General features: G+C 33.4%; 1 protein-coding gene across 4 annotated transcripts; it reads left to right on the forward strand.

Annotated features, from left to right (window-relative positions):
* The first annotated feature begins 2398 nt into the window (after window positions 1-2398).
* LOC124372067 (probable RNA-binding protein 18) lies at window positions 2399-22697 on the forward strand. Of its 4 annotated transcripts, XM_046830429.1 has the most exons (6): window positions 2399-2654; window positions 4306-4347; window positions 4919-5019; window positions 11562-11775; window positions 16613-16686; window positions 22388-22697. In XM_046830429.1, the coding sequence occupies exons 1-6, from the start codon at window positions 2652-2654 to the stop codon at window positions 22554-22556; spliced, it is 603 nt and encodes a 200-aa protein (XP_046686385.1). In that variant the 5' UTR covers window positions 2399-2651; the 3' UTR covers window positions 22557-22697. The 4 variants fall into 4 exon arrangements, with proteins under 4 accessions (XP_046686385.1, XP_046686386.1, XP_046686387.1 ...); XM_046830430.1 differs by lacking the exon at window positions 4306-4347 and having other exon boundaries at window positions 4903-5019; XM_046830431.1 differs by lacking the exon at window positions 4306-4347.
* The last annotated feature ends 594 nt before the right edge of the window (window positions 22698-23291 follow it).

Genomic DNA, 23291 nt, shown 5'->3' on the forward strand with positions numbered 1-23291 from the left:
AACATACACTTTATGCTCCAACTAAAAAAGATGTAGAACTGCAGACATTTCTTATTGTAAGACATACGTAATTATTAGTAAAATAAAATTCATAGAATCGATGTACATATAGTTGCTGGAAAGGAAGTCGAGGACGGGAATTCGAAAAGCGACGTTCGGGAGTGCCAGTGCTTGTGTTCGTGTGCGGGAAAAATATCTTTCTACGAACATATCTTTCCACGGCTACATCTGGAAAACATGAAATCGTGCATTATTTTGCCGGATTTCAACCGACCTATATTTTCCAAGTAGTTTTAAGGCATTCCGACAACCTCAGTAACCAAAATATTATTTTTTTTAAATAAAATATTACCTAAGCTTTGTTGGGGTGTAAAGATAGGTACCCCTATTTGGCAGAGCCAAATAACACTGAGGGATCATGGTTGTTAATGATGTTGGTTTTGGAAAGCAAATAAGTTACTTGATGGACAGGTACATAAATATTATATCCCCGAGCTCTTATTTCGTGGCATTCATCCATTGCAGGATAAGATTGTCTGGCGTGAATTATGCAAAAAAAAAAACGTTCCAGCATGGACATATCTAAGATTTTAGCCAAGCTATATTTTCAAAGTAGTATTAAGGTAGTTCAGCAACAGACATATTTAAAAATTAAATAACTTTTCTTTAAACAGTATGTGAGGTTTTATTATTATAAAAATAATAATATTTGGTATTTGACGCAAGTATACTAGAAGAGACTACAAATTAGCGGTTTAATAATACTTATAACACAATAGTCTACATTTTTACTGTGTGTAATCTAAGTACTGTATTAAAACTTGAAATTTTGAAACAGTAATAAAGAACTAGGATATCTTGGTTATTATTTTAGCTTGCCTTATGCAACATATTTGTCTTTAAGTCTGTGAGGTCTTTATCCGTTATTTTCTATTTCCTAATTTTTTTCTTGACTTGTCACCTCACTATCTGAACGAGCTCCTCATGCAGCGGCTAAATGGGGTGATCGCAACCGGCGGTGAGAAAGAGTGGTGATGGGGGGGGCCTCCTGCCAACTACAGATAGCCCGTGTATTGGAATAGTGGAATGAGCAGTCCGCGCGTTCTCGCTCCGTACTCCTCTGAATTTAATTAAGTTCGGTACCTGGCACAAACCTATTAAAACGTATCATTGTATTTTCAAACTGCTTTCCGTAGTTTAGTACAGCATACATATATTTAAATTACATTTTCATAGCTGGATGTTGTAGAATGCAGCACAATTAAATTGCAAGCAATTAATCTGACAAATCTCTTAAAATGTACCACTGTGTTTTAGCTTCTACTCTGAGTTAAACACCTTTCAGTAATTTGGTACAACATACATATAATTATATTACATTTTCAAAGCTGGATACTGCAGGATGCAGCGCAATTAAATTTATTTCATTAAACCTTGATTTTACAAAGTAATTAATGACAGGCAATTAATCTTGTCTACATACAAATAAACCAATACAACGGAGTATCGAAAGACCCCAAAAGACGTAAGGAAGTCTAATGTAACAGAGTAACCTCGTTACAGTCAGTGGCGTAGCTAGAAAACATTCGAGGGTGGATTAAACATCCAGGAGGATTAAAAAGAGCCCTACTCGCAAAATTTAGAAATTTGTTTATTTACAAGTGAATTCTCAATTTAATTGTACTTTTTTAATTTTCTTAGTCACTCAAATGTGATTGTAAGCATTCATGCTTGCAAACATTTAAACTTTTCAAAAGATTCGACACTTGTGTTCTTAGCATAGTAGTTAAATAATGATCTTCAGGGTCTCCAAAATACAAAATCAACAATTAAGTTGATTTTTTTAATTGCATCTTTTGTATCAAAATGTAAACCAATAAAATTGTTTTGTAACATTATATTTGGTTCATTGCATTTTCCAAGTGCCTTAATCAAATAAATATAATTTGTAGGTTACATTACTATTAGTTAGAAATTATTTGATAATTTCCATGTACTATAGATCAGGTCAGCATTATAATTGCGTACGCCAGACGACACATGACACATATCAGGCTTGGTCGAAGTTGTATGCACAATTTCAAGTCTATAGCTTATTTTTCATTCTCGATATATCCAACAAACAGACATAAAGAAAGTTCAATATTAATATAATTAATTCGATATAATTTCTATGTTTTGCAGATATGTTCGGATATAAAACGACTCACTAATTCGTAATAGATAATAGAAATCAGAACCGTTCCGAACTGAGGTCGCTATCAGCCGCATGTTCAGGGTTTGTCGGCACTGCTTAGCTCTGACCAGTCGACGAATTTTCGGGATTTATCGGTACTGCTCGGCTCTGCCCCCACTCTTTTCCTCCGCCGGTTGCGATCACGGATCAGGAATCAGGAGGATCACGCCATTTCATTTGGCCATTTACCCGCTGCATGACTGTATGAGGAGCTTGTTACTATCTGATGGGTTCTGTCGGGTTGGGTTTATTGGGTTACTGTTATCCGTTAGTCAAGAGTATTTTCAAAATTATAAAAGTCAATGCTTTTTGATGTTGGTAAACATTGAAGTTATTGAAATGATTTCGTTGCAGTGAAACCTTTTCAATAAACCTGTAGCCTATTAAGAAACACTGCCAAACCCAAATTAAAGCTATGGTAAGGTTATGTAAATCACCACTAAACATTTGAACAATAATAGTGTTAACAGCATTAAGAGCAGATTGCTCCTGTTTATTAATTGTTTATATTACACAGTGCCTAATAATCCACAAATAGTGGAACATTTTAATTCTGTTATTCATGCAGGGGAGACTTTAATAAGTGGTCTACACTCTTTATTTGATTGTTATTATCAAACTATTCGATATATTATCAAAATGTGTTATTAGGCTATATATTAATCGTAAAAAACAAGAATTATAATATTAACAATAAGAATAGTATAATTTTTTTAAACAAACTTAAGAATAACATTACAAAATAACAAATCCAACTATGGCCTAGACCCACACATCAGAAATATGTTACAGATTTTATGTTTATAGATAGTGCAGATAGCAGTGAGCAACCACTTTAGTGAAGGCACTAGCCAAACCCACATGTATATCTAGAAATTTATCATAATTACCTTATATTCATCAGCATTTTCAAATTCTCAACCAATTAGTCACTTCTTACCATTTATTGTTTACACAACAAATGAAAGTGACTAATAAGTAGGAATAACACAATTTATTTAGTGTTTTGTTAAATAAATTGTATATGTAATATATTTAATTATTCATTCAGATAAAAACAACTGAATAAAGAGTGTAGGCTGCTTAGTCTACCTGCCATGCACAAAAGTAGATATTTGTAAAAACCCAAATTTTATTTCCTAAAGGGCTGCAGCATAATAAGTGCCCAACACTTGAGTGATCAATAACATCGAAACATCAATTAGAAGTATTTAAATGCTGTCAGACATGTTTGTTTACCCTGTCAAGTAATAATTGTAACTGCCCAAACTATATAAAGCTTCACTATAATACAATCTTAAAAGTCTATAACGTAATCCAGTTTGACATTATTGTTCTAAAATAATTCAAACTAAGTTAAACCATGTGTGTGTTATTTGAGTAATGGCCGCTAGAGACGGGATATACTGTTTTTTATCAATACCTATTACAAAATAAAGTGTTGAGTTATTACATTCCTGGGACCTGTTACTACAATAGCATGTTGGTACAAAATTTTAACTATCTCACTACAATGTAACATAGACTGATAAACTATTAAATTTATAAACTGGTTAATTCAAATTTGATTATACAACATAATTATAGGGTACTAAGAAATCCTTATCTACTATTTGTTATTAGGCTATACATACGCACATATTATATAAATATAAAATGTTAAAGATAACCTTAATAAACGCTCATGTGATCTGAGCTTGAATTAGGAAGTATCCAAATATCTCGAGGGATATTTTTTTCCTGAAGTGCAAGGTGAGGCGCCACTAAAGCCTGCACTGATGACTAGTTGCAATTCTGATCAGTATTTTCTCGACTTCAGATCACATCGGATTGTTTTTATTCACTATAAAATTATTACTTTTTATACTGTAATTTGTTATAAGTAGCTGTAGCTAAGATTTTTGATTACTCATGATATTGATGATATGATATTATTGATCACTCGTTTGTTGGGCGTTTATTATACTGCAGCCTTACATTGCGCTATGTCAGACTATTAACCCTTTGTGATCGGGAGGCCTCAAATGTGGCCAAAACATATCTGTCGCTCAGTTCGGATTTATTCTCAGGTGGTTGTCCTCTCAGCTCACCGGACTATGCATAGTGCACGGGTATGTTCTGCGTTCTACCTGTACATATAAGAGGTAATAAAACCAACAGTGCTTATACTGTTGCTGCAGATCAAAACCAACATCATTGCACACACCATTCACTCATAACAAACATACTGGACCATACCCACTAATTACATCAACGTTAAAATACATTTTGTTCTTCAAAAGGTAAATTCTGACTAGAATGTTGATATTTTACTGATAGGTATATCGTGAGGGATGTTTTTCGTTTTCGAATAACAGCACAGGGCAATGATGGTGTTGTAGTCTGTGTTGATGGCCGGAGGCATTGACAATTAAGACTGTGATAACAATTCTACCTTATTTAAGATTGTTATAATGGACTTAGCTATTTCTATAAATGTGTTATGGACTAAAATTTACATGTGTCATAATTATTTATAGTGTTTGGAGTATAAAATTGTTCGTAAAATAATGCAAAGGAGCCATAATATCAGAAGTTATTAATATTATAATATTAATAACCAATTACTTTTTAATATCAATATTAATGTAATGAAATATAGAATTAACTACTTTATTTAGCCACAGTTATAACATGTTTCAGCCTCTAACCAAAGTAACTGCCGCACCTGAACCGCCTCCTCTGGAACAAAAATCTGATGATCGCAGATTGTGGATTGGAAATTTGGACACATGTGTGAGTGAGTGAGTATCAAGTCTTATGTGTATTAATTCTTTGTCTTTTGCTTTATTTATTTATTAACCCGTTCTTTGCCCTTGCTTAACTAGCTATTGATATAAATAAATAAACATTTGATTTACAATTATTATTGAGTTTATTTGTCACATGTATGATACAGGGTTTCGTGAATTATACTGCCATGGGCACATAAAAAAAATATATCCAACATAGGAAAGGTTATGGTGCATGTTAGATTTGAATTTATACAAAATAGGTTCGAATTATGAAGATTTGGAATCATAAATTGGATAGATCTTACTTGAGTTCAAATCCAGTTTTACCATATGTGTTCCATTGGCACTTAGGCCTATTCATCTTCCAATCATCCTTGTTGGTTTAGTGTGGATTTAATACTGGTAGTAGTAATCCTTGAAGATCTGAGAGTTCTTGTTGCCATCCAATATTCAGGTGTTCATCATCTAGTATATGTCTATTCTGTTCTTTTACAAAAATTGAGATTCACCAATTTAACACCAATAATAAAATATATTACTTTATTTAACCCTTTGAGCCCCGGACCTAAAAATATAGTTTGTGCAAATTTTTACCAAGTCTAGTTTTTGCAAGTAACTGTCTAAAAACCCCAAGGCCTTTTCAGTGATTTTGTATGATTTCATTTGAAAAATCATACCATCACTAATATACTAGCTAATGACCTAAATAATACATTAAAATGTTTTGAAATAAGGTACTTTACAAATAAAAAATGCAATAAGGGCTAAAAAATGTTTGTGTACTTTTTTTTAGCCCCGCTTCGTCGGTAAATTTGTCGGTAAATTTCATCGGTAAACATCAGCCCGGGGCTTTCGGCAGCACCTGCGCTGATGTCAACGAAAGAAAAACATCCCTCGAGATAGTACCTATCAGTAAAATATCAAATTCTAGAGGGGCTGATCAGAAATATAAATTGAATTTTAATGGAAAGGCAATTATGTAACCTTGCAAATCATGTGATGCCGCGCGCGGCCTGCCGTAATTGGGATTCTTGAGAAAGATAAGATAACAGCGACAACAACACCGATCACAATACCTGGAAATGCTTGTAAGTTTGTAATTTTGTAATTACAGAGTTGTTTTTTTCGTTCTATCATGTTTGTTTCTATAAATTTATATTTTTGTGTTCTTCATACTGGTGTGGTCGGTATAATCCCAAAGTACCGGTTTGAGTCACCCATTATTTACAAAATAAAACAATATTTCATACTGAAAGTACCGAAACAATAATATAACTATCTACTCACACAAACGTAATGAACATCAACACAGTCTACTAAACGTAAACAATGTCACAGCAGATGCAGATGTTGTTCTTAGTAACAGCTGATCTTCTTACTCTCTCTTTAGGAGTAGGTGTAAATATTATTTAGTAAACATTTGACCATGAAATCATATTGTATATGTAATGAAAATAAAATTATAATTTCTAAAACCATTGGTGTCGCTAAAATTAAACACTTAAGAGCCATTTATAATAACTTATATCATGGCCGACGACATATCGTCGGCTGGGGTTTCTCGCACTATTTTTACCGCCGGAATATCGTCGGCCTGGGGTTTTTTAGACAGTAAAATTTACCGACGATATACCGGCGGCTGGGCTCAAAGGATTATTAACTCAAATGTTGATTTAACTTTGATGAAAAAAGGTTCTTCACAGTCTCATATTAAGCCATCATTCAAAAGAATAAATTCCATTATTGTAAAGTCACCAGCTGATCTAAATTCACTTTATAACTCCAGGTGTTGTAAACTTACCCTGCATAACAATCTCCTTGATATTAAGATTTAATGCATTCTATGGTATTTGGTCTAAAGAAATTACTTTATTTATCTGATGATTCAATTTTACAATAGTTTATGTATTTTCTATCTTATATGTATGATAATTTGTTTTATGTTAATTTTAACTCTAAAATAGGTTTAATAGTTTATCTTAATTTTAAAATCTATTGATTTATATATGTTTATTTGTAAGTTATCAAAATTGTAATGGGTGTATGTTCTTCTTTTTGTATGGATTCCTGTGTGTGTGTGTGTGTGTACATATGTGGTGTAAACTCCTCTAGTTATTTATTAATCTTTTATAAACAAACATAAAATAAAATGAACTATTAACTTTTTCTAAACAAAACTGTAATAATTGCCCCTTAATTATATTTAATTTATCTTATAAATAAAATATAATTAACTTGCTTTTGCAGAAATCATAACGATAAATGAAATCTGTTAACTTGTCAACAAAGTCTCAAAATATTAAAAAAATTCAATAATTTTTCCATAGTGGTTCTTGTATAATTTGTTTACAACATAATAAATAAGTCAATCAAAAGTTAATATCTAACAAAAATCACTCTATTGTCCATCAGAGAAATTATTGTCCATCTCAAATAAGTCGTTTTCCATTTCTAATTGAAATAAGTCACTCAAAAGTTTACATTAAAATAAAATCACTCTATTGTCTATCAGAGTAAGATTATTTCTTAAGTCGTATTAGCATACTGTTCATTACATCAAAACTTGAGTTTATTTAGGTTACATCTTCTTCAAATTTAATTACCTATTGTGTTCATTTTGCATTAATATTCTTCATTATCTTGGTTCACATTATAATTCAAGTATGAATACATTTTCTCCATTACCTCATTGTATTTCAGACTTCACTTTAAAAAATATTATTGTCATTACACATTATATCTCGCTTTCAAAGTTTGTATACATTGCCATCTAGTAACTGTTCATCAGTCAACACACTTAAAATGTTATTTTTTTTATCAACATTACAATTATTATTTATATTTATTTGTGTATTATTCATTTATATTTAAATGCATTAGCCAGCTTAATGTATTGTAAACTATTTCATTCCATTCATACATTCTTCAATACAAAAACATAACATTTCATAAACATTATGCTTCTCAAATAAAATATCATATTACTTTAAGGTAATAAACAAAATCTTCCAAAACATGTTTCTTTAAAGATTAATGTTTTGTTGAACTTCAATACTTCTCTCTTTGTATTTTCTAAGTGATGTAATTTTTTTATGTTACAGTCCTTAACATGGGTTAGTTTTTTGGAAAATTTGTGTTTATGTTCGACGATGTCTCTTGTCGAACTCTATTACTGTCTTCTAAACTATGTGACCTCCATCGTTCTTTTATCATGACGCGACGGTAACTACGTATTAACCTCCAGTACCTGTGAGTTTGAGCTGGAAAAAACAAATAGAGCATCTTTGTACTAGGCTAAGTAGATTAACATTTCTTTTTCGTAGGGCTAAGTGACATTTTACCTGATGACTATGTTAAGACAGTGTACTTCTCTCTCACTCTTTCAATCTGTTCTCAGCTATGGAATTGTTTTTTGGGGGAATAGCCCACACCTAAATAAATGTTTCTAGTCATACAAAAAAAGGTGTTAAGAGTTATAGCTAAAGTTAACCATAGAGAACACTGCAAGCCTATTTTTATTAAGTTTAAGATTTTAACTGTTGTTAATTTATACATATTTAATATCCTGTTAACTAGTTTTTAAGAACCCCTGCTTACATGTAAAAAGGGCTGAGGTACACAACTTCAACACCCGAAATAAAAACAATTTTGATGTACCTTTTGTTAGACTTGGAAAAAATCAATCTAGTCATAGGATAGTAGGTATAAAAATGTTAAATAGGCTGCCTAAAGAAGTGCTTAATCTTAGTTTTAAACAATTTAAAATAAAACTCCAAAAAATGGCTAATAAGTAATCCTTTTTATCATGTAAAAGAATTTTTGACTTTCCTGCTGCTGAAATCTGTAAGTAATTAACCTAAGGTTTTTCACTTCTCTCACTGGCCTGTACATTGTTATTTAGTTCTAATTTTCCAAATAATTAAGATTGTTTTTCTTAAATTTCAACCCAACAAAACTTTCATATTTGTGTACTTTTAATCTCAATTTTATAGTTCCTTTTGACAATTTTGTTGAACAACATGTTTCCTGTTTTTTTTGACTATACCTCATGCATGTAAATCTGTGCCTTATGGGTAATAAAGACTGATTCTGATTCTTTTATCATGCTCGTCTTTAAATTGGATAACGCGACAATGTTGTTCTTGTTCTTTGGTAGGATATTCTTTATCTTGTGGTCTTTTTAAATATCCAGGATTTCTCGTTTTGCGAATAATTATCATGCCAGATTCTGGTAACCAAATATTATTTCTATTAGGATTTCTATTAGACATCCTATAATTGTTTTCTGTTGTTTGACTTAAAATTATGATTTTCAAACCGGTTGTTATTGTATGGCCGATAGTGTTTGATTTATGTCAAAAATTTATTTTGCTATAGCGATTGCCATTGTTGTGTTCAAATTCACGATTTAGTTAAAATTTTGATTGTCTCTCATCGCGATCAAGTAGCTTCTCGAAAATCTTGATAGTGACTACAAATTTGTACCCGTCTCGCATCTTGAATATTTTTATCAAAGTGCTCACAAAGTATAATGACAATATCTTCTTCATCTAATTTTGGGGTTATACTCTGCATCAAAAGAACTCGATCAATAAAATATTTCTGATCAACTCAAGTTTCCACCAGGTCTATATTTTTCATTGTTCGTACGCCTCCGAATGCCATTCTGTATGTCACGGTTCCAAAATTTCTCCAACAACTCATATTCTAACTCCTTAATATTATTAACATCACCTTTTATTACTTGCCACCAACGACTTGCATTTCCTTCCATCGCATAATCTACTATTTCTTTAAAACTTATACAGGGTGAATTTCTTTTTCTATCTTGTAATCTCTTAATATAGTTTTCCCAATTTTGTAATAATAATTCTTTCAGATTTTTGTGTCGACCATTGAATTTAGGTACCCGTATTTTTCATATTTTCTCTTTTTCTCCGCCTAGACATGTTACTACTAACTCGCCCCCTTTACAACATGACGGTTTTTTCCTTTATTTCCTCTACTTCTTGATTTAATTTTTTTGACTTCTCCTTTTTGTCTTTCTAGTTCGTCATAAACTCCTGCAATGTCTTTGGTATGGTTTTATCGGCAACTACCTTAATTGTATCTATCACTCGTTCATCCCGTTTATCGCTTTCATCCTCTATTTCTTTCAAAAACTTCATGCATTAAAAAAAAAATTTTCATCCGTCCTGTTTTTCTTTGTATCCAAATTGTTGGTGAACCGAATTTTGAAAAATGTCTTGTTTCTCTTTTCCGACTCGCGGTTTTACAGGTTTTCCATAAGATTTTCAAATTCCTCAACGACTTTTGTTTGTTCTTGGACAAATTTAATTTGTTCTTCATGAATTATCCTAATTATATCTTCCTGCCATTTGCACGCCTCCTCCTGTCTTTGTCCGATCTTTGCTATCTCTTCACGAATCTCATCTTGTTTTCGACTCATTTTGATTAACATACGCATTACTGGATCATTAGTTTTGGGTAACTTATCAACAAAACTTTCTGCTATTTTATTTGGTGATGGGTCCCTATTTATATTTTCTCCCATTCCTAAATTTTCAGAGTCCCACATTCAATTCATCCTACCTGCCATTGAGTAATGAGGCCAAGTTGATCCTACTTATTTAGACTTCAAAAAGAGTGGTGACAATTTCTTATATCATCTTTTTTTGAGGAAGCTTCCACCTTTTGGCTTTTATTCTGATCTTATTCACTGGATCAAGTCATACCTCCTTTTTGAAATGTAAGATTTGGTGTGTAATGTATTCTGAGGGCTTTTTTGCAAACTTAGGAGTGTCTCGAGGTTCCCAGTTAGGGCCCTGCTTTTCTTGTTGCTTTTCAATTAACGTCTGTCTTAAACTGTATATTCAGCTTTATGATAATGTTATTAATATTTTTGGGGTCCATAGGCAAATCAGTCCGACATCACTATATCGTCCGTTCCGGTCCAAAGTCCGATATCTGTTGTCTCATAAATGTTTTCTCCAGTAAACACAGCATTCTCCAATGGATTTCTGCTGCACTATTTCCTTCTGTTTGCAGGAAACAAAATAACACTCCTTAAATTTGTCGGAAGAATCAATAGAGACGGCCATGTTTATGTGGCTGCAGCTCAGCCCAAACTGGCTACTTGAAACTCTGTAGTGACAAATGTTGTTAGTGTGAAGTTGCGTGATCGACTACTGACGCACACTGGACTTGCCACTTGTCTGGCCGTCATAGCATGGGATCGGAGGTTGAAAAAACTACCCTCGTCTTGGTCCCATTTAGCTCAATTTACTAGACTTCTACTATATGACTAAAAAATATTATAGGTTCATATAGATTGTGGTTTACATCATTCAAATAAAAAAATGTGTCTAGTGCATAATACAGTTTTTAGTCTCAAATAGATTATTGTTGTTAAAGTATCAATGGACGTCCCCTGCTGTAATGGTCATGACTTGTATCTTGTGCTTTTGCGTCATTTTATTTGTAGCCTAATTAATATTTAAATCTTTTGGCTACGGTTTGCTAATCAATTTGTTGTTTTCCTTTGTTTATTGGTATCAACTACTGAAAATTCTCGAAAAACACGGACGCATGGAAAAGTTTGATTTGCTGTTTCACCGCTCTGGACCCCTGGCAGGCCAACCCCGAGGGTACGCATTCGTCACCTACGCGACCGTTGAGCAGGCCGAGATGATGAGGGCAGCTATGGATGGCAAGAAAATTGGATCGAAACACATTGCTGTGAGATGGGCACATAAATTAACTCTTGTAAGTGTACTTGCAGAACTTCTTTTCTGTAATGTTTGCTTACAGTAGATTTTTAGTAACTTCTTACTCAGTCAATCTGTAAGTATTTTCACTTAAATATGAAAAACTCAGTTATACCAAACTTATTTGGAACCAAGCATCTTGTGCATTTTGATTATGTTTCTTAATTTATAGCAAACTCTTTATCAATAGAGCTGTTAACACATGAAAAATCGCACCCGCAGCAGTTCTCGCTGCTGAATTTAATTATATTAATTTTTCTGAAATAATTAAATTCAGAATAATTCTGAATTTTTCAATATAATTATATTAAGAATATTGAATTATTTCTTAATTTAATAATATTTGTGTGATTAACAATATTAGCAGCTTGGTAGCTTGTCATATCACTTCTCACGTATTTCATCACAAGATAGATGTTAGTCTGGTACTTACTTTTTAAAAATAATTCAAATTTTGTTACCATCAACCAGTTTTACAAATATTTTTTGATATAAACATTATAATTTATCAATACAATAACTTGCAATAAATTCAAATTGTCATTTTGGATGTTGTTCTTTTATTAATTACACATATTTTCTTTTGAAACAAAACATATTTTTCATTTATACGCTTAACCCTTTGAGTGCCACAGTGTCCCTAATTTTGATAATATTTTATATGGTACAAAGTTATATTTGTCAAATAATCAGATACCGTAACTCTATTCAATAGGTTCCAAACTATCGATAAATATTGGATTTGTGATGTTTTCCTTACTCTTTGATCTGTGAAACATGTTGTTTGGGTACTTTGGTATTATCAGGAGGCACTATTGTTGTTTTTTTTCCTTATCGAGGACCAAAATAAATTACAGTATTAAAAAGAACAAATTTTATTTCATCTATTTTGAAATTTTCAAGTCATTACAATCAATGAAAAGAAAAACTAAAAGAACAAAAAACTTATTATTCGAAAGTGACAGGTGGTTCGTGTGTCTAGGCCTATTTGCAGGTGACTTGGTGACAGGAAATACTCATTGAGTATTTTTCAATTCATTATGGAAGAAGGAAAGTATTAGGAACATATGAAGTTTATTTTGGTCCCCAAAATACCTATGAGATGATTTTGTCTTCCAGTAACTGCTATTCTTGTTGTTTATGTGCTGATAACCCAAGTATTTGAGTAAATACAAACTAAAACAGTAACTTATAGTTTTATCGTATTTCTTTATAAAAGTAATGTAATGGTTTGAGTTGTGTCCAAGCAATGAACATGAGTTTTCAGTGTAAATATGATAGGGTTATTTTGTTTTTACAAAGTTCCTGACACCCATACAAAAGAAATGCAAGCAAGTTATTTGTTTGATGACATTTAATAATCATATTATTTGTGTTGTCTTGATGTTTTATTTGATGTATTGTGAAAACTACACTATTTTTGTATAAACTGAAATTTTTATAAAGCAAATTTTGTTTGTAACTATATGTTTCATAATCTTCATTTAATTAGGAAAAAAAACAAAAATATGAAAATATGTTAAGATAGTTTTTTTTATAACAGCCCAAGAGCTAACAAATATGCAAAAATACAGCCTGGCACTTCATGCATATGACTTAGGAAAATGCCAGTAGCATTCACCAAGTCACCTATACATCCGCCAGTTTGCCCACACGCAATCTATCAGTGTTGTGTAATTTTACGTTGGACCGTACAGTACATGTAATACATTTTTTATAGACAGTTTTTTTATGTGAGAGTAAATTCCGAGAGACACTAAATCAACAAAATAATAAATAATACATAAGTGTGCCTCGGGTCAACCGGCCGCCGCTTTAACCGGCCACAAAGCAAATGATGAGTCATCGACAGGTCACAACTCGAACGGCTATTTTGGGACGGTTTAGACAATGCCTGTTCAGTTGAGCAGGTGGTTCCGAATGTGATACATACAGTACATACATTCAGTTAGTTGACAGTTTTAAGTTTTGCAGTTTAGTGTTGTGTTGTAGTGTTTTAGGTGTGCAGTTTTTATTAAATGAACTAAAAGTTTGAATGATTATATACTTTTATTTAGTTTAAAAAAATGGGTGAAAGAAAACGTAAAAGAAATGTTTTAACTGTAAAAGAAAAGCTCCATGCGATCCAGCGAATTGACAAAGGCGAATCAGTGAAAAAGATATGTGATGAACTTAACGTCGGGAAAAGCACTGTCAATGATTGGCGACGTAATTGCAAATCCTTACAGGATTTTTGCACTAGTGTTGAAACAGAAAAGGTGTTGACGAATCGACGAACATTAAAAAAACCAACAAATGAGATGGTTGACGATGCGTTATGGCTTTGGTTTATGCAGGAGCGGCGAAGAGGAACACCGATAACTGGACCACTTTTACAAGAAAAGGCACTGTTTTTTCATTCGAAACTTGAAAAACAAAATAACGCAGAGTTTTCAGCCAGTGATGGATGGTTAGGAAGATGGAAGAAGCGACATGGAGTAAATTTTGTAAACATTTGTGGGGAAAAAAATGTCCGCAGATATCGTTGCAGCAAACGAGTTTGTAATCAAACTAGGAAAGATAATTGACGAAGAAAATCTTTCACCAGAACAGGTTTACAACGTTGACGAGACTGGTTTGAACTTTAAACGTCTTTTCTCTGTTGGGAATGAAAGTTCAGCTCCTGGATTTAAACTTAACAAAGAACGGGTTACACTTGCCTTATGCACAAATGCTGCAGGGTCACACAAGCTCCCACTTTTGGTCATTGGGAAATCCCAGAAACCACGAGTGTTTAAAAACGTAAATGTTTCATCACTTCCTGTGTTTTATCGTGCCCAGAAGGCAGCATGGATGGATGCCAATATCTTTAAAGACTGGTTCGTGAATGAGTTTGTTCCAAAAGTAAAAAAATATTTAACGGAACGTAAGTTACCTGAAAAGGCCATTCTAATCTTAGACAATTCAGGCACACACCCACCTGATCTTGAATGTGAAGAAGCGCCCGGTATAAAATTGGTTTTCCTTCCAGTGAACGTCACAAGTTTCATTCAACCTATGGACCAAGGAGTCATAGAATGCTTAAAGAGACGTTATTGGCGCAAACTGCTTTCAGAAATTTTACTGGGAATGGAACTTATATCAGCTGTTAAGCACTTAAATATTAAGGATATTATCTACATGGTCGCAAAGGCGTATGAAGAAATGCCTAGCACAACGTTCGTTAAATCTTGGCGAAAAGCCTGGCCAGACATAGAAAACGTGGTTGCTGACCCAGCTGAAGATGAAAATGAACGCTCCATTTTAATAATTGAAGTAGATAACAACACAGCTCTACTTAACGACTTAAGAAAATTGAGTACTAGTGATGATCATCTTGAAGAAGAAAAATGTAAATGAATGGGTGACAGGTGACGACAACCTTGAAAAAGATTTTTTTAGTGACGATCAAATCGTAGAAAAAGTCGTTGAGGAGGCAAGTGAACAAGGCATTCCAGAGGACTCAGACGAAGACGATCAAGCAGAAAAAATCAGTCACGAAGAGGGGGAAAAAAGCACTTCAGTTGGCCGCAATGTATATTGAGCAGCAAGACCTGTCGACAGCTGTAGATGTGATGTTCATTAAAAAGTGGAGAGACTATGCCTTCATAAAGACGATGGAGAAGAAAACACAAAAGAAAATAACAGATTTCTTTTAGTATCTACCGGATATTTAATGTACTGTTCTGTTCTGTGTCTAAAATTACCATAGTTCGGAAACAAAATGTAAGTTTTACTTTTTATATTTTTCTTATACAATGTGTACTCTATTGTTATTATGTATTCTATATGCCACTGTTCTTTAAAATATTAAAAGTAATTATATTTTCAGTAAAATAACCTTTTGAATTAAATACATATTTGTTTTTTTACCGGTACAGTATTACGTAGTTGGTATGTATACAATATACCAATTAAGGTTATGTTCGTCGGATTAACCGGCCAAACTGCTTTCCGGCCGGGGGTTCGGTCCTGTAATGGCCGGTTAAGAGGGCGTCTACTGTATACAGAAAATAGAAAAAATACTTGCATGGTTGTTGCATTGCAAAAATACTTGTGGTCTTTGCATTTTATTGGCATATAAGTCCAATAAGCCGAATATCAATGCCCCCTATACATGTTATTTAACAACCTACAAAATAAAGTCCTTGAATTTTTTTCTGTAAACATCTGGAATCAAATACAAATTATAAAAAAGTTATTAAAACTTTTGGTAATTTATGTGAAACTTTGTATAATATGAAATAGCCATCAACAATTTCATGTGAAATTACATACACTAACTAAAAAATTATTTATATTAATAAAATTATGGGCATGTAATTGATTATAGTCGATTTTTAGTATTAGAAGTTCAAAATAAATTCTTAATAACAATAAAATACAAAATTAGTTTAATGATTACCTTCCATTTAAACATAAATCATTTTTGTTCTGTAGAATTTCGTTAGTTGAAATTGATTGTGTTGTTGTAGTATATTCAAATATTACCTTGATCCTATGTACAGCATATCACATCTGTGATAACTGACATTTATGTTAGTTACGAGGACTGACATAAAATACTACCTCAAGATATTAAAACACTGCAATACATTATTTATTCAAAGAGATAATGTATATTTCTATCTCTACACTATTATGTGTACTTATTTGCTATACAGATTTAAAAATTTGTCATAATTCTGAATTAGTTTATAAACAAAATTGTACATTGTATCTTATTCTGATAATAAGGATATTTCCTATTACAATTTACCTATTTAAACTTCAATCAAGTAGTGTTAAACTCAACTAATTATTAAGAGTTTTTGCAGGAGGACAGAGAAAAACCCAAAGTTGAATTGGAAATTCCGGCACTGTCAGGTGCTAAAAGCAAGATAAAAATCAGGTATTTAAAATTTAATTTTGTATTGTTTTGAATTGTCAATTTTCCTACTAACAATGGCCTAAGATCCCTTGTTTTCATATCTTAAGAAATCTTTGAGTAGGAGTGGGGTCAATGTGACGTTCACCACATAATATTGTCTCATATATATATTGTTTTTCTATCAATCACAAAGACGACAAAAAACCAGTAGCCTTACACGCTATTCACCATAACAAAAGCTTTGAGGATTGTTACAAACTCAAAGCTATAAGCAAAGTTACTCCTTGTGAAAACAGCTCTCGAAATGATTTAAATTTAAGGAATAATGAATTGGCACACCAACTTATATTAAAATCGAAACAACCATATGGACTTAACATTCGCTAAATTATTGTTTTCCAATTGAATAATTGTGCTACAAATTTACCTAAATTCAAAATTATATTATGTTATGTTATAATTGTTAAATTAACAACTAATCAAAACTTGTTTACATGTAAAAATTGTATTTACATTTAGAATTTTTATTATCAGATGTTTATTATCAGGTGTTTCTTCTTTTGTTTGTTTATTTTATTCTGTGTATATTTTAAAAGTGTACTTGAAAAAGTTGTTAATTACAACAAAATATTGTACGAAAAAATTGTAGTTTTCTTTTGAAACTGCTCTATGAGACTATATATATATATATATATAGTATATATAATATATATAAAAAACAATTATATATACAATCTTATTACACAGCTTGTAAGTAAATATTCCCCAGATTCCTTACTATCATATAAATTTCAAAAAGGATAAACTAACTTATTCATTTTTCAATACTGGGAAATCCAGTATGAAGGTTAAAGTCATTTACTACGAATTAACATGTTATACATTCTCCCACATCTGTCGCTGTATACCATATGTAACAACTTACCTCAATCACTTGCCCTATTAATACGAAGTAATTACTAATGAAGTCTTTGGTACATAATGACACCAAGACACAATATAAATTCGATGGCACACAATGTCTAAAAGGACCTTTCCCAATGCTTTGTGACTTGAGGTTGAAAATTCTTCTGTGACCAAGAGGCCAAAAAGGGATTGGTGGAGAAGTAAAGGAGCTTCTCATTATAGTAAATCGTTAAAAATAACAATGCTGTAGGTTTGTTGTGTAACGATGTTTGCCATCTGTTTTCCAAAATCTTAGTTTAAAAACTGTACTAATTGTTTTGAAAGTATGAAAACACATTCCTCAAACGGTATACAAATGTACTTTCATATTTTATCAAGAAATCTTTACCACAATCTACCAATTACGTGTTGCTTATAAACCCATTACTTCTTAAATTGTGTGTATTAGTAATGAAGGAGGAGAAGCTCTTCTTATTGGAATATCAATTTTCCATTATTTTACAAAAGAAAACTCACAATTCTCCAATAATTTGTGTATTTTACCACGAGGCCTTTCGACATCGAAGATGCCATCATCAGGTGTGCATCAACAATTTAAAACAAATATCAGCTGAGTAAAACTTAATACAAAATTTATATGGTTAAAAGTAAAATAAAATAAAATAAATAATAGTATATGTATAAAAGTTTTGGTCAAAAAAGAATTTAGTTATATTTTAAAGGAATGGTGAATTTTGAATCGGTCCAAAATCATTGTTTAATATATTATCTTTATGTTTTGTTATGTATAATGTTTCATATGCGTTAAGTTCTTCTTGTTTATGGACTTGTTTTAATAATGTAAAGTTTTTAAAGGTGTGGTTTGTTTCAAATGCATGTTTGGCAATAGCTGATTTTTCAGTTTGTCCATATTTACAATATCTTTCGTGCTCTTTAAATCTTTTTTTTAATGGTTCTTTTTGTCTGGCCAATATAAATTTTATCACAATCTTCACAGTTAATTTTGTGTGTATTAGATTAACACGGAAAATTGGGGCTGTCCGCAGGGCGGCGTCCTCTCTCCTCTTCTGTGGAACCTGGTTGTGGATGACCTGCTAAATTCTTTGAATAGCAGCGGTGTCTTTGCACAAGGGTACGCAGATGATATTGTGATTCTTGTGAGTGGCAAGTTCAACACAACAATCACGGAACTGACCAATGCTGCTCTGAACATGGTGGGAAACTGGTGGTGTGATAAGGTTGGCCTCACCGTCAACCCCACCAAGGCTGCCGTGGTTGCCTTTACCAGTGAGGCGGACAGATGGAGGGCATTGGTCCTTTTCTATTTAAAGGCTCACCCGTTGAAGCTGAAGCCTGAGGTCAAGTACCTGGGCGTGATCCTAGATAGGGTTCTAAACTGGGGACCTCATCTAGAAAGGGTCATTGCCAGGGGTAAGTGGTCTCTAATGCAATGCAGACGTGTGATAGGTGGGCAGTGGGCCCTGGGGACTGAAGCCGAGGCTCTTGTATACTGGCTTTATGTTTCCGTGGTCAGACCTGCACTAATGTACGGAGCTGTCGTATGGTGGCCAAAAATGGAAGCCAAAACGGTGGTAGCACGTCTGGCAGGTATCCAAAGGATGGCCTGCCTCGCTATCACAGGGGCCTTTCCTAGTGCGCCAGGCGCGCGGCTCTGGACTGTTGTCTTAATCTCGCCCCCCTGGACATTATCATTCGAGCTATGGCCAGGAAGAGTGCCTACTGTCTTCAGCAGACAGGATTCTGGTCGGGCTGCAGCGGTGGGCACTGCAGAATTAGCACTCTGATACAGGGAGGAGGATGTTTTGCATATGATCTCTGATCAGATGCCACAAAAGTTTTCCTTTGACAAACCCTTTAGGATTATTTTTGCCCTCAAGGGATTGATTGGTCAGAGGGGAAGCAACCTCTTTCCACCAGCGGAGCTCGAATGGTTACACAGACGGCTCTAAAACAAAAAGCGGCACAGGCGCTGGAATTCTGGGAGTGAGACCATGTAGGGAGCTGGTGGTTCCTATGGGTCCGTATCCGACAGTCTTTCAAGCGGAGGTCGCAGCCATTATGGAATGTGCTCGTGAGAATCTTCGTCTGCGATATAGGGGCAAGACGATTAACATTTTCACGGGACAGTCAGGCAGCGCTGATGGCGCTGGATTCTTGCGCAATCAAATCCAAACTGGTTTGGGATTGCTAATCAGACCGTTTCCTCCCTTGCCAGAATCAACAATGTAACCGTTTGTTGGGTTCCTGGTCATGAGGGGATTTCTGGAACGAAAAGAGCTGATGCCCTGGCCAACCAGGGCTCAGCAACAATTATGACGGGCCCTCAACCATTCTGCGGTGTTCCAAGGTGTGAATCCTCTCTAGGGTTGTCTCGAAATGGATTCGCGCGGAGCATGGGAGAAGGTGGAGGTTGCATCCGGGTTTGAGAGTGAGTAGAATGGTATTACAGTCACCTTCCTCCAAGGTGGCCTCGGACCTTCTCCTCATTAAAACAGATCAATGTCTTCCAAGGTCATTGGTCTCATTACGGGGGCAATGGTCACCTGAAGAAGCATCTACACAGAGTTGGTATCCTTCAGGAGGATCCGCTCTGTGGAAGGTGTAATGAGCAGGAGGAGACTGCTGAGCACCTGCTCTTTGATTGCCCAGCAATAGCAAGAGAGCGGTATATGCCATCTTTGGTAGCTTGAACAGGGGTGGCGAGTTTTCCCAGGAGGACTTGATAGGTTGTTTTCGGCGGTTTGTTTGAACTGCTGAAGTTGTAGACTGGTAGTCCTCATGGTGTTTTCGGGGTGCGCAAAAGGCCCTTGAGGCTTAAGTGCATGGCAGTAGGCCGCCCCAAGGGGAAAAAAAAAAAAAAAAAAAAAAAAAAAAAAAACACGGAAAATGGGGCAACATGCGAACTTAAATTGCTGAAAAAAACATTTGTTTTACTCCCTCAAAAATGACATCTGTATGTCTAAAATGTTCATTGAAGATGTCCAGAAACCCTTTTTGATTGGAATTGATGACGGCATTTTCAGGGCTGCAATCTTAACCTGCCACCACCCAGTTGTTTATCCAATAATCCGCAGATTTTTCACCCCGCAAATCTGTTACTTTTAATTTATTTTACATCTACCCAACACAATATTTACTCTCACACAAGTCGCCATCATCAGAACTGTCTGAATTGGATTGTTTCTCCAATATTCTCTCCCGTTGGGGCTACAGTTACATATAAACAACACCCAACAGAGTAAATAAACCGAGGTGGTGATCTGACACCTGTTTGTGCAAAAAGTAACAGTGGACCCGGTACTACACGCTGTAAGCAGTACAACCTACCCTGTCCCTTACTGAGCTCACACGCTGTGACAGTGTCAGGATTGAGCAGGAGCTAGACTTTTAGTCAGCTGTAGTGCAGGCTAGTGTTGCATATATGGAAATCTGCGAGTGTGTTAGTTAAACAATCAGTATTGACTAGGATATAGTTTTATAATATTTGTTTCATTGTGATCACTTTATTTCAAACTTCTTTTAGTCATATTGGTCCCCTGTGATATACTGTGTTATTATTTTCTTGTTTGATACAAGCAATAATGCTTTTTCTCCAAAAAGGCAAATATTCAGTTTTTATTAGTCATTGAGATTAAATTGATTCGTTTTCTTATTTGCCACCATCTTATTTCTGCCGTGATGATTGCCATTTGCTATTGACCTCTGGTCAGTCATAGGTGGTTGGTCGACGAATGCAGGCCTATTGTGACCTGTATTCTCTAGTACAGTTTTAATAGTTAGTGTTGTGTTTATTTTTTTTATTAAGTGCATGTTTTAGAGTTAGTGAAGTTGATACACAACATGGTGGTTGTGATTTCTGACTTAAGCGTGGCACAATGCTCTGGTATGAATTGTTTATTTTAACCTAGTTTGTAATTATTATGTGTTAAGTTAGTAGTTATTTACCTGAAGAAGAAATTAGATTGCAGATCTCGAACGTAGTGTTACTGACTTTTGTAACGATGGCAAATGTCCGAAAAAATCTGTTTCATTCAAAATCCTTCCATCAACAAAAACAAACTTCTCAGAAGGAGTAAAGTTACACATTGATCTGCTGGTGAAAAATATCACTTACATTAAGTTGGTTGAGTAACCTGAAGATTAGACCTTTAATTTTTTTTTAATTCAGTTGTTGATGCTTTAGCTTTCACAAGACTTAATTTTCATTCACTTTCCATTTGGACACTTACTAAGTAGATGTTTTTCATTCAAACATTTTCAAAGACACCAATAACAAAAGTATGTTATTTTAACTTTTTAATTAAAAAAAAATCAATTTTAATTATGTCACATACTATACTCAACCAAAATCATTTCTATAGTCAACAGTGAAATATACCTGAGAAGGTTGTTCTTATTACTCAAACCACGTTTATTAAGGATAACTTAAATAGGGATCAGCCCCTCCTTTAAAACAAATTTATATATTTGTAACTGAATTCCAAGAACATGTATCCATTGATCAGTTGATGCACTGTATTGTAGTTTAAGTTGGAATACATACAGTGTGTCACGTGCATAGCTATTTTGTATTGTGAATAGTTTTTGTAAAATTATTTTGAAACGTAACTTTATATTTTGCCTTTTGTTTATTCCTGCTTACATTCATCTGTCTTTTACCTACAATCATCTTACCATTCTTCTCAGCATCCATTAATTCACAATAAATTGTTTATTAACAAATAGTCTAAAACAACAACAACAAAAACTCCTTAGTTTATTTACCCATAAATTTAATCGTAACTCTCTGTTTCAGTCGATTAACTAAGATTCAGCAAATTGAAGCTAAACTTAGAATGATGGAAGAGAGTTCAAATGAGTTCCAGCCAAAAGATGGACCGAGTGGAGTTGGTAACAGTCATCCTGTACGAGCCTTTAGAGAAAAAAGTACAAAACCCTACAAAAGGCCTTCCCAACGCAGATAACACACAGTTTTGCTTTTGCATTTTAAATTTAAGGATATAACATATGTATTTTTAACAAGGAATAAGTGTGTACTTTTCTTGATGTATTGTATTATTGTGTAATTACAAAATAAAGATGAGTGAGTTTGTGTTGTACCAAAATGTATGATATATCATTGAACAATGACAATTACCTTAAATATTATAACTCATTGATAAAACTAAATTATAAAGGGTAAATCAGGGCCAACATTGTATTTATTGTGTCAAAGATTTTTCAAATTTCCAATGAATTTATTTATGAATAATTTTTTGTTTGTTAAAAGCATGCAGTACATAAAATAGATAAATACCTTGCAAAAATAATAATTACATACTGAATTTTTTTAATCAATTTAAATGTTATCACAATTAATTATGATATCATAATTATTATCAATCCATCCTATCAATTCATACAATGTTAAATTCACAATTTTACAATCCTTCACCCAAAAAAAACACATTTTTTAATTAACAATTTTTAGTAATTTTTCTACAAGAGGACAACTATTTTAAAGCAAAACTAGAAAATAACTTTATAAATAGAATGCTTATAGTATTTTCAGTAAAAACTTGCATATAGCAAGAAAACAACCTCAGCTTTTTTAGGATATCCAACTAAAATTTGTTTGGTAGTAAAAGAGTTAATCTTACAAATGTAGGTTCATTTTTCTATTATTAATTCCAATTTTAAAGATGGACAACCATACAGTT

The sequence above is a fragment of the Homalodisca vitripennis genome, unplaced genomic scaffold (assembly GCF_021130785.1).
Source record: "Homalodisca vitripennis isolate AUS2020 unplaced genomic scaffold, UT_GWSS_2.1 ScUCBcl_2454;HRSCAF=7240, whole genome shotgun sequence".
Lineage (NCBI taxonomy): Eukaryota > Metazoa > Arthropoda > Insecta > Hemiptera > Cicadellidae > Homalodisca > Homalodisca vitripennis.

What these genes read in the sequence shown, in the direction of transcription:
- LOC124372067 (XM_046830428.1), top strand. Translation starts at nt 4,261, where the DNA reads ATGTGGCCAAAACATATCTGTCGCTCAGTTCGGATTTATTCTCAGGTG. An exon ending in GGACTATGCATAGTGCACGG is followed by an intron (nt 4,348 to 4,918) that starts GTATGTTCTGCG and finishes AACATGTTTCAG; the next exon opens with CCTCTAACCAAAGTAACTGC. An exon ending in GGGCACATAAATTAACTCTT is followed by an intron (nt 11,776 to 16,612) that starts GTAAGTGTACTT and finishes GAGTTTTTGCAG; the next exon opens with GAGGACAGAGAAAAACCCAA.